General features: G+C 44.4%; 1 protein-coding gene across 1 annotated transcript in view; it reads left to right on the plus strand.

The window, feature by feature from the left end:
* Positions 1 to 12479, plus strand: part of LOC107383718 (tomoregulin-1) — a 54313-nt gene that overhangs the window by 19544 nt on the left and 22290 nt on the right. The window contains exons 2-4 of the mRNA XM_015956505.3: positions 6638 to 6747; positions 8014 to 8143; positions 10866 to 10895. Of these exons, the coding sequence (XP_015811991.3) occupies positions 6638 to 6747; positions 8014 to 8143; positions 10866 to 10895 (270 nt within the window). The remainder of the gene's footprint in view (positions 1 to 6637; positions 6748 to 8013; positions 8144 to 10865; positions 10896 to 12479) is intronic.

Genomic DNA, 12479 nt, shown 5'->3' on the forward strand with positions numbered 1-12479 from the left:
TGACTTGGTTGTTTTAATGTCTCTGCAGCAGCTTCTACAGAACAGTGTTAATGATAACTTTAATAAAACGTCACCAATACAACTATTATGATCATTATCCTCCTGAGGGATTTAATCTGACAAATTAAACAGGAACATGGTGTGTTTTGAGCCTTCGTGCACCAGCATCCTAAAGCAGAAAGAGGTCCGGATCCAGTTTGCTGCATGGAGCCGCTCGGCTCGGCTCCGAGGCCCCGGAGTCAAACTGGAGCTTAATGTGGGTCGGAATAATGGCTCCAAAAACACAAATCAAACACACTCCAGATTTATGGCTGAAAGAGCTTCGTGTCTGCAAATAGCTTTTCCATTAAGCTTAACAGCGCCTGGCTTTAAGGACGCCTCTCGTTATTCCGCTGCCGGCTCTTTCCCAGAGCGGGATTCTAAAACGAGTCCCTGAAAGTGTTAAATGGATTTCTGATTTGTGTCAGACGAGGCTGAGTAGAGGCGCCGAGCATCCTCAGCAGCAGACCGGGACTCTGGGAAACTTCCTGTTTGTGGATTAAAACCTGCTGCAGCCTCATCAACAGGAAGCTGGATTAAAGCTTCATCACAGGTGAGCTCAGCAGGACCAACGCACCTGGGTTTTTGTTCTGATGGGCCTGTTTACCACCTTGGTGTTAGGATGTGTGTGTGAGCGAGGTTTCCATGAGTCTCCTAAACATATTCTAGTCGGGTTCTACATGAGTTCTGGACGGGTTCTAGGTGGGTTCTAGACAGAATCTAGATGGGTTCTACACAAGTTCTAGATGGGTTCTACACTGAACAAAAATATAAACACAACACTTTTGATTTTGCTCCCATTTTTCATCAAACATCAGAAAAGTTGTCTACAAACTCTAAAGACCCATGACTCTCAGATATTGTTCTGAAATCCGATTGTTGCTGCAGCTGTCCAGGTGGCTGGTCTCAGGCCATCCTGGAGGTGAAAATGCTGGATGTGAAGGTCCTGGGCTGGTGTGGTCGCACGTGGTCTGTGGTTGTGAGGCTGGTTGGATGTACTGCCAAATTCTCTAAAATGCCTTTGGAGACGGCTTATGGTAGAGAAATGAACATTCATTTCACGAGCAACAGCTCTGGTAGACGTTCCTGCAGTCAGCATGCCAAATGCACGTTCCCTCAAAGGTTTCAGGGTGTCCTTTTATTGTGGGCAGTCTAAGGCACACCTAAACATCATTCATGCTGTGTAATCAGCCCCTTGATATGCCACACCTGTGAGGTGGTATAGATTATCCTGGTAAAGGAAAAGTGCTCCCTATCACACGTAGACAGATTACAGAACAACACCTGAGAGTCATGGGTGTTTAGTACATGTCGAAAAAGTTTCAGATGTTTGAGTTCAGCTCATGAAAAGTGGGAGCAAAAACAAAAGTGTTGTGTTTATATTTTTTCTGAGTGTGGATGTGCTTTTAGATTTTTTTTTAACAGACATGAGGAATCTGAATATTTGCAATGTTTTCGAGACATTTTAGAAACTTTATGGTGAATTCTGTCAGCATCAGAGACAATCAGCCTGATGAGACTAGAGAATTAGACAAAATGAAAAATAATTCAAACACAGTGGATAAATTGAGACTAAAATGTTGGCACAGCTACCTAAAAGCCGGCCGACACTGGAGCATAAATATTCTGTTAATCTGAGCATTTTAAAGACATTTTCTGTTGTTGAATTCTGAACATTTCTTTAAACGTTTTGCATCACGTCAGTGCAGAAGCGGTTCTGTTTGTGTCATCCCGAGTGAACCTGTGTTTCTAAAATCAGCTGGAGGTTCAGTTTGTATTTTAACTGCTGGTTTTGTAGCTTCCAGCAGAATTTTCTGCCAATTCCCAAATTAGCAGGAGCTTCTCCTGTCACATTCCCTCAATTCTGTTCGAAAAAGTTTCCTACCTGAAAAACTTTTACATGAAAAAATGGCAGAAACATAAAACAGATTTACAAAAAATCTGTTTCTCAAACTTTAAATGAAACCCAAGAGCATGGAGCTATTTGATGCAGCAAAGAATGATTAAATATTAAAAAGGTGAAACATCAGCAGAATGTTCTTTTTCATCCCGATGATCGTTTGGTCTGGTCTGGTCCTGGAGCTGGTCTGATGTTTACAGCAACAGCAGCTGTTTGTGGAAAAAACACCTCAGAATGTCTTAGAGATGAGATTCCACAGGTGAGATTATTTACCTGAGTCTCCACAGGTGAAATTATTGACCTGAGGGACTCCACAAGTGAGATTATTTACCTGAGTCTCCACAGGTGAGATTATTTTTCTGAGTCTCCACCAGTGAAATTATTTACCTGAGAGTCTCCACAGGTGAGATTATTTACCTGAGAGTCTCCACAGGTGAGATTATTTACCTGAGAGTCTCCACAGGTGAGATTATTTACCTGAGTCTCAAGTGAGATTATTAACCCGAGTCTCCACAGGTGAGATTATTTACCTGAGAGTCTCCACAGGTGAGATTATTTACCTGAGAGTCTCCACAGGTGAGATTATTAACCTGAGTCTCCACAGGTGAGATTATTTATTGGAGTCTCCACAGATGAGATTATTTACCTGAGAGTCTCCACAGGTGAGATTATTTATTGGAGTCTCCACAGGTGAGATTATTTACCTGAGTCACTCTCCACAGGTGAGATTATTTACCTGTTTTAGGGAGACTACAGAAAAATGTGATTTTAAAGGAACAGTCTCATTTATTTTTTCTAATTTCATTAAATCAGCGAATTGAGGAGCAGATGAACGTTTCATTAGGATCCAGAAAGAAAACAATCACTAACAGCTTCATTAAATCAGATTGTGATGATTCCCAACTGCAGGAAAAGCTGGAACATTTAAGAGCGAGACGAGGATTTGAATTCCCATTATGCAACAGTGATGGTGTTTGGAAAGTCACATTGCTTCTTCTGTTTCACGTCCCGCTGTGGAGAAAGTCCTCCGGTTTGAGGAAACTGGATCAATAATTCAGCGTTCCTCCTGTCTGAAATAAAACCCTCAGAGAACGTGTGTGTGTGTGTGTGTGTGTGTGTGTGTTTATAAGAAATGTAAATAATTAAATCAGTTGATAGATTAAATTCTTTATTTTGGTAAAATCTTAAATGAAGCATCTGCAACATAAATTACAGCTTCATATAAGAGAGTCTATTTCTAATGAAACAGTGAGACAGTGAGTGGTAACCACGGTAACTCTAATGAACTGCTAGGTTTCACCATGGTGATGGTTAACTTGGTGACCCTAATGAGCCTTTGGCAGCATTACTAACATTTCTCTTACAAAAATTTGGGCAGTGATCCTTTTCTGAAATGTTCCAGGTAGTATCTTTGGTTCTCTGGAAGTAGGTAATGTCCTCTAGGAGGTTTGTGTCTTTGCTGGAGGAGCTGAGCAGCACACAGAAGATAGAATATTGACGCATATCTCCTGGAGACATGGTGGGGAGGGATTTGGATAATGATGGTGGCGCTGACGGCTGATCCAGACCCCGGTGATTTGGGAGGAGGATGCGCCCTCCGGCTGTAGTTGCTGCCACCCTCCAATCAGCCTCTTTGGTTCTGTTCCGATCCAAAAGAGGGAATTATGTGCATTTCAAGTCCGCGTCTGTGTTGTAAAATGCATGAGGGTGAAGACCCTGAACGCACCACGGCCGTGGTGGACTAGCAGCATTCCTTTCTAGATGACAGCGCCGACAAAAGAGGACTTTTAATGTTCCCGATAAAGTCCTAAAGACGTCTGTTGCTTAACATAATCCCTAAATGTCTGGGGCTATAACCTACACACACACACACACACACGCACGCGCGTGCGTATTTATATGACTTCCATTGATTTGAGTGACTCCACTATGCGTAACCCAAACTAAAAACTAATTGACACCATACCTCTAAAACCAGCGTTTAGGGTGCTTAACGTCATCCCCACATTCCTCTCCACTGTCGCTGCATGCTTGCTTAGTATGAGGATTGCTGTGAAGACGCTGACACTAGTCAGTGACTCGATGCAATTTGCTGGGTTCCTTATATAAGAAACTTGTTACTGACTGGCTTAATGATCTGACCTGTACTGGAATGTTTACTGCATGAAGGTCTTTGAGATGACTCTTGTCCTGATTTGGCATAATATAAATAAACTTGAATGGAATTGAATGTGGAAATGTCCAGAAGTTACAGGTTAATGTCAAAATGTGTCCACCTAAACATATAAAGACAAGTACACACACTCATACACACACCTGCCCGCCTGCAGGAGGCTGAAGGATGGAGCTGCTGTGGTTCTGCCTTCATGGCTCCATCTAGAACATTGTCCTGATCCTGATGGAGTAGCTGTGAGGAGAAGCTCTGATCAGGAGCTGGGCTCGATGTCCTCAGCCAAACCTCAAACCTCACATGAAAACATCTCTATATTAAATCTAAAACTCAGAACCATCCATCATCTGCAGAGGAAACGAGAAGCTGAGCTGCTCTTCTGATTCTGACCCAACGAGACGTCGTCATGTCTCATCAGCGCTCAGCGGTTTTCCCAGGAAAGGTCACGATGCCGTTCTGACTGAGATGGACATAGGAACACTTGGGGAATAATGAGGTGGTGAATCTGCTCTGGGATCGATACAGTTCCCTAACCAAAGTCTTTAATTTTCTGGAAGCTTCCTGATACCCACAGGTGTTTATGATCACAGCTGGACTAGTATAACAGATTATCTACGGATTAAACTGCATCAGAAATTGTTGCATCGTGAATCGTACCGTGTTTGGAATTGTGTTCACGTGTCCTATCATGGAATTCTGACATTCCCACCTGATGACAATCTCAAACTTAAGCATCTTAATTATGAAAATAATCCTAATCCTAATTATTTTGGTAAATATGTAGTTTGGAAACCTCACATATTTCTTCTCCAGACAAAAACACACCAGGAAGTCGGTAGTGTGACTTGTCAAAATAAGAGCACCATGACCAGTCTTCACCTGTTTTCATTCTGATTAATATTATTATTTAATCACCAATATGCTTTTGTGGGTTTTTAGAAATGTTCTCTGGTTCCTCAAATCCTTACATACCCCATTACCATTTGAAGTTGGCTGCAGTTGTTAGTTTCCACCAACAGGTGGCAGAAATGAGCTGTTTAGGGGATTAAAAACATCACTCTATATTAACTTTAGACTAACACTAAACCTCCTAAAGCTGGGAAAGAATCAGTGGAACTGTTTAAACCTGCAGATGGATCCGTGACACGAAGCAGAGTCGTTATCAGAGAAAAGTTCTACGGAAGCCCAGATGGCCAAACAGAGGAAAAGGTTGATTTGTTTGTGCTCGATAGAGTTTAGAGTTATTTTAAACAACATAAAACAAAAGGGAATTTCATGAATTCATTTTATGTGATTTAAAAGTAAAATGCTGATTATTCACAGATTATTTAGGATATTTGTACATCCAGCACAGAACGAGTCTGAAGCTTTACTGTTACAGACGTGACCAGGGTTGTGTGTCGTGTGTTTTTATACAACACGAACATCGTGGAAATGTGACGTCATTCCTGCAGAGATTAAATAAGACATTTGAACCATGGCATCATAAACCTAATCTCCAGTCCCTCTTCGTTTGTGGGCGACGGTGGCAGAGGAGTGAAGTGTTTTTTACTCAAGTTCATCAAACCAGAGGAAAGACCTGAGAGGTTCTATGAGTCGTCAGCTCCTCTGACCTCCGTCTGAAGAACGAAGGGCAGTTTGTGGGATTTTTGCAGTCAGACCATCTCAAGCATAAAAACACACATTCCCAAACCGGAATCAGCTGCAGACCTTTGGGACTTTTTCCTCTCTTTGAGTCTGATCTGTGTCTGTTTGTGTTTTTTAGCTGAAGGGCTTTTATCCTACTTTAATCTGGAGGTTATTTCATGTTAAAAAGCTCAGCCGGACGGTTTAGGTGTCGTAATCACCAAACATTTCACGGTCCCTCTAATCCGATCCGTGGGACACACGCTCCCAGAGGACGCTGATGATCGGAGCTTTCTGAAACCTGGAAGCTTGTTAGGATCCAAAGGAACGCGACTGGATCCGGCGACCACCTGCAGCTTGACGTTTTCACCTCACCTCAGGTCTCAGTTCAGATCATCTCCATCACGTTTGATCAGCTGATTAAACTTTAAAGGGCAAATCTGCTTCAGGAAATCTTTTCCAATCAGCAGCCGCAACTTTAGAGGAAAACTGATTTCATGTTGGAGGTTTTCTGATGAGGAGCTTTGATTAACAAACAGGAGCTGTTTGGTTTAGAAGCTCATAATTAAAAGCAGACAGGACCTGAACCGCATTTAAATCTCCATTAAAGCTGATTTATGCTCAGAAATATGATTTTATAACCAGAACTTAGATTCTCTGAGTGCAGATTTAGAGAAAAAGGTGCAGTGAACTCTACAGTCAGGCCTTTTGGACGTAAAATTAGTGAAATTTATTCTAGGTGCGTTTGATCTGATGTTTGTGGTTGAAGTCATTAAAGTGATGACTGTTGTTTTAGTCTTGTGGTGCTGCTGAGCTCTTCCTGACTCAGATCAGAGGCTTTAACGGTGGTTCTGCAGGTGTGATTCACCTCATCGACCCGCCTGTTCTCTGTTTGTTTGTAGACCTGTCGGAGAAGAAGAGCGACCTGAGGGTCTGTGATGACTCCACCTGCAGATACGGCGGCGTCTGCAGAGACGACGGAGCTCAGCTTAAATGTGTTTGCCAGTTCCAGGTAAATTTCTCCCTGTTTGATGTTTCCTGTGAATTTATCCGAGTCTTTGGTTCCCAGTCACGGTTCACACACATCCTTTGTCACTGCTGTTAAAGTGATAGTGTGTTTTGTCCCTGGCAATAGGCGGCAGTACATACCTGAATCATTGCAAGCCGTATTTTTGTGTTTGAGTAAGACCTTACCGACGGACAGCCATTAGGGTCAAAAATCCCTGCGAGTGCAACCTCCAGCGAAATGATGGCAAGCACATCAGTGAGGAGGTAAACGTGTAAAGCTGCAACGTTTATGAATGGCGAAAGTTTCGTAACCGTCTGTTAAAAATAATCAAAGGCGCTCTGTCGTCACGGGCACCCGTAGAAGGAAACATGGCGTCGCCCAGAGACTCAGACCCACTCCCGTGTATTTTGGACCTGATTTTTTTGGTTAAACGTTATGAAGCCGCCAATATTTTTCAACAACTGAACATCGATTCATTCATTTTCAACAACATTTCCATGGATATCTCCTGAGATTAACTGTAAAAACTACACATTGTCTTTTTAAAGTCTTATCTTTAAACGTCCCCCCCGGCCACGTGTGCACCCTCACAACATCAACCATCCCCTTTTTACATCATTTCTGCTGCTGCTTGGCAGGGATCTTTCTATTTCCCGAGGATTAACTACTAAAAGTGTTTATTACGTCTGAGGGGGACCCTAACCCTGATCGGAGACCAGCTGGAGTTCAGATAAACGGTTCCTCAGTCTGGTACTGACTCCTTCTTCTGGACCAGACTGGGCCCGGACCGCAGGCATCAGATGTTCCTGCTCAGGAGCTTAAATCCGACTTGTTGTTGTTCCGCTGGAGGTGGAAGCGCTGGCTGAGGGCTCAGGGTTAATAGAATATGGATTGCTGACTGTGGTGTGTCCTTGCTGCTGCTGCAGCTTACATCCAACTATCTCTGATGAAAAGTAAAATGATGCAACATATTTAGACACAATCAAACTTTCTGAAGTGATGAAGAATCAGTTCAAACAGCTTGTGTTAAGGTGCTGAGGGTAAATCTAACTATAACTAGAATAACTAAGTAACTGAGAGGACAGGACGAGCTCAGAGTCAAACTCTAAGTCAGGTTTTTTCGTTCATCATCACATAAGAGGAACTTGTCTTCTTCGTTCCCTGAGGTTCGGGCTCGTGTTCGCCCTCCCATCACCAACCTTCATCATGCCACGGGAGCTGAGATTGGTTTTCACATCTTCTCATTTTCTGACTCTTTTGGTTTTTTAGTGCAGCAAAAATTACAACCCAGTGTGCGGTTCCAACGGAGACACCTACCAGAACGAGTGCTACAGACGGCAGGCATCCTGCAAACAGCAGAGGCTGATCTCCAGAGTCCACGACGGGCCCTGCTCCACCGGTGAGTCTGCTCCAGGAAGTACACCGTACCCACTCAAACTCCTCCCACTCAGAAATTGCGGGAACACTTTGAATCAGCATTTGCATGAGATCAGGCACCTTTTGTTCCTGGGGGAGGTGGGATGGAGGATCAGGAATTCATCTGCAGCGATGAGGACTTTGGTCCTGTCTGTCGTGGTGATGAAGGAGCTGAAAGTTCTGATTTGGAGACAACAAAATCCTGGATCAACCTCCACAGGGAGATTGGGTTGGAACATAGAGGAGGTGAGGAGCTCTGTCATCCAGGTGGAGCTCAGGGTGGAGCTGCTGCAGGATCTAACCCAACATGAGATGATTTCCAGGCTTTAGCCGTAGTCCAGCTATTTTGGGTCAGAGACCAGAATCCCCTCCAGTCATAAACACTGATTTATGTTTGGATGTAAATAAAACCTGGACTCTGATTTCATCCAAACATTTTATTGTTATTGTTCAAAAATCGATTCTGGTATTTAAAAAAAAATTTTTTTAGGAAATAAAATTAGTAATAAAGTTTGATTGAAACGTTTGCATCCAAACATGGAGCTTTTATGATATAAAGAATATTTGGTTGTATTTTTACTGAGACGAGTCCCGCCGCCGCGGCTCTGTTCAGCTACACATGTTCCAACGTCCCCGATAATATTATTAATGATGCTCCTGCAGCTGCCAAGCTCTCCGGCGTTTAGGCTCACTCTGTCATTCCGTTTTTAATTGACTGTACGTCAAACGCTGAGAGCTGGATTCTTCTCTGAACTCTGCAGCTACAGATTGATTTCTGAGGACGAGCCGGTTAATCAGCTGTGGATCAATTTTAATTTGAAGCTGTGGGTGAGAGTCGTTAAAATCATCCCGAAGCTCCGTGCTGCTGGAAGCGGTGCCCAGGGACCGATCCGCGGAGTTTGAGCTGCAAAGAGCGAATTACTCTGATGTTTTGTGATGCAGAAGTGACCCAGAACCATCTGTTTCTTCATAAACTCCTCAGACACGGGCAGGAGAGGAGCTGGAAACAGGATTTAAGGATTTAGGGTTGTTTATGTTACTGTTAACTGCAGAGCAGCTGGGCCCCCGCTATGACTGCAGCTGGGTTAGGGCACCAGGACTGGGCTGCCTGAGAGTATTTTGGGACAGGTAGAGGCCTACAGCAGCGCCCTCTTCTGGTCCAGTTTGTCCTGTCTCCAGGGCCGCCAGGAAAGGACTGATGTCATTTTCCTCTGAAAAATCAGAACAGATGTTTTCTAACAGTTTCTGAATGATGAGTTTTCACATCAGTCTCTAAACGTTTTACAGAAACACCAGCAAGGTGTGTGGCTCACTTCAGTTTTGAAAAGGGTTAGTCTGAAAATTCTCTAATTAAAGCAACACTGGAGGAAGTTTCCTAGATGTCTCAGATTGAGTGCGAGTGTTTTCTAAAAAAGACAAAACTTCCTGTTTGACAGCCGCAGCATCAGCAGCCATTATGCTAACAGGTTAGCATGTAGCTGCAGCCACCTCTGGGCCCCTTCTGAGTCTCTGCAGGTCATATCGCCCCCCCGCCCATGAGGAAGAAGATGAGGAGACTTACAGCCGAACCTCAGCGGCAGATTTCCCAGGATGCATTGCTCTGCATCTTGCTCCTATTAGCCTTTACGCCAGGATCTGCTGCTGCTGTTTGCCCTTAGATTCCTCCACCTCCCACAATATCCTCTCCTGGAGATTTATGCTTCCTGTAATTGGAGCACTGGACGCTGTGAGGCGAGGCGACGCACTGCTGGAAGCTGCGAGGAGCTGATAGGCAGAGATTTCATATCCTTTTGGGGTCAGGGGTCATGGGAGGTCGCCTCATGGATCTGAGTTCATGTAAAACACAAACAGCTGATCTCAGTTGGGAGGAGTTTGTCTTTCCACTGCGGCAACTGTTGGGGTCTACACTGAATAGGTGAAATTTAGTGATGTTAGAAGCATTTACTGCTTTAAAGGTGAGTGATGCAACCGGACCGAGCCGGGCCGGACCTAATGTGATTGATTTTCTTTCATGATGGTGAGACTCAGAGTGCTCCACTGGAGCTGGAAAACTCTCAGCGGCTGTAATCCTCCAAATTAAATCAAATTCCAGACGTCACACTTTGTCGCTGAAACCAAAATGAAGGAGCGGTGTTGATGGAGCAGTGGTTCTGGTTCTGGTACTATGTCTTTGGGTCGAAACCAAGTGTTGGCGGAGGTGATGAAGCAGGTTTTCTACATTACTGTTCATTCATTCATCCATCCATCCATCCATCCATCCATCCATCCATCCATCCATCCATCCATCCATCCATCCATCGTCTATCCATCCGTCCATCCATCCATAAATCATCCATCCACCATCCATCCATCCATCTATCCATCCATCCATCCATCCATCCATCCATCCATCCATCCATCCATCCATCCATCCATCATCCATCCATCCATCCATTCATCCGTCCGTCCGTCCGTGCATCCATCCATCCATCCATCATTTGGTCCAGCTGCTGGGTCCAACACCTGATACAGCAGCTCGGTGCCAGAACCTCCACTCCCTGAGTCCATTTCTGAAATCAAACTTTCAGTCAGTTGCTTCATTTCCTGATAGAGCTGCAGAGGGAACGGCATCCTGTGTGCTGCAGCTTCATCAGAACCAGAACCGGTTCTGTTTGATGTTAAATAACCTGATTTCTGAGCCCGTCCTGTCTCTTGTGTCCTCACAGATCCTGGTTCTGGTTCGGGAGACGGAGAGGGTGAGTGTTTACTCTTTCAGCTATTAAAAGATTTTTTGTCCTTTTTCGAGTCAAACAGCAACATGTTCTGATTGGGTCGGCTCAAATGGGCCTTTTGGGTCTGCACATTAAATGTTGCGATGGAAGCTGGGAGGGCTGCGTTTGTTTACTTCTCCCTCGGGAACACTCCGGGTTTGTCCGCCCTGCAGGAACCGGGCAGAAAGCAGAGCTGCTGCCAAGTCTGGCAGCAGAGACGTTTTGCTGCCATCTGTGAGGACGACCACACGCGTTGTTGTTTAATGTGGTCGCTGTGTGTGTGTGTGTGTGTGTGTGTGTGTGTGTGTGTGTGTGTGTGTGTGTGTGTGTGTGTGTGTGTGTGTGTGTGTGCGTGTGTGTGTGTGTGTGTGTGTGTGTGTGTGTATGTGTTCCATCTGTAAGCGGGCCAGGTCGATGGGCTGCTGGCAGTATAAAAATTGAAACTGACTCCGGGTCAGTTGTGTTTGCTGTCCCTCACCTGTCAGAGTTTACCTGTTCATCAGCCTCTGTCATAAACCCGAGGGGGTTCTGGTCCGGTTTCTGATGCTGCAGGCTGATTCAATCACAGGCAGGTTTATTACGTCACAGCAGCAGATCTCATGACGACGTCTTCGCCGAAACCAACACGGTGTTCATGTTATTAAAACAAACACGGACCCTGACCTTTAACCTTTGTGTCATCGTAGAATGAGATTGTTATAATTTCCGTTTTACAGCGGTGCCTGACTCTATCAGAAATAGTCCTATGAGTCATCATCAGAAATAATCTGATTCATAAACAGGTTCTTGCTGGTTTGGTCTCTCTCTCTCTCTCTCTCTCTCTCTCTCTCTCTCTCTCTCTCTCTCTCACACACACACACACACACACACACACACACACACACACACACACACACACACTCACACACCAGTTCATGTATGGAAATATAACTCATTGACATGAAGTGATTTGAACACACAGAATCTTTACTGTATTATATTAAACGCATTTAACGAGCTGCAGAGATTAGAATCTTTGGTCATTTAAGATGTTTCCATGAGGGTGGTGAAGTCACAGTGAGCCCAGACTGCAGCTGACCCAACCCCGTGGAAAAACTGTTGGTTCTGACATTTAAACAACAGCAGACTGGATAATTCCTCCTGAGGAATAAACGATCAGAACGTCTGACACTAAGATCTAACATCTAATTTGTCATTTTTCTCCAAACTTTCAGAGGAAGTCTTTGCTTTTTTTTTTTTTTTTTTTTTTTTTTTGTTTATTGGTGAGATTTTTTCATGTCTGATCGTTTGATGAAGTCTGGATCACATCTGTGAGTCGATGCCAGGTCCAACCTTTCAGCTGGCATCCAATTAGCCTCTCCCTGTGTGTGTGTGTATGTGCGTGCGTGCGCGTGTGTGTTTGTGTGTGTGTGTGTGTGCGTGCGTGCGCGTGTCTGCGTGTGTATGTGTGTTTGTGTGTGTGTGTGTGGTGTGTATGTGTGTTTGTGTGTGTGTGTGTGTGTGCCCTTGCCTGTGTGTGTGTGTGTGTGTGTGTGTGTGTGTGTGTGTGCGTGCGTGCGTGCGTGTGTG

This window comes from Nothobranchius furzeri, chromosome 11, assembly GCF_043380555.1.
Source record: "Nothobranchius furzeri strain GRZ-AD chromosome 11, NfurGRZ-RIMD1, whole genome shotgun sequence".
In the NCBI taxonomy this organism is placed as follows: Eukaryota; Metazoa; Chordata; class Actinopteri; order Cyprinodontiformes; family Nothobranchiidae; genus Nothobranchius; species Nothobranchius furzeri.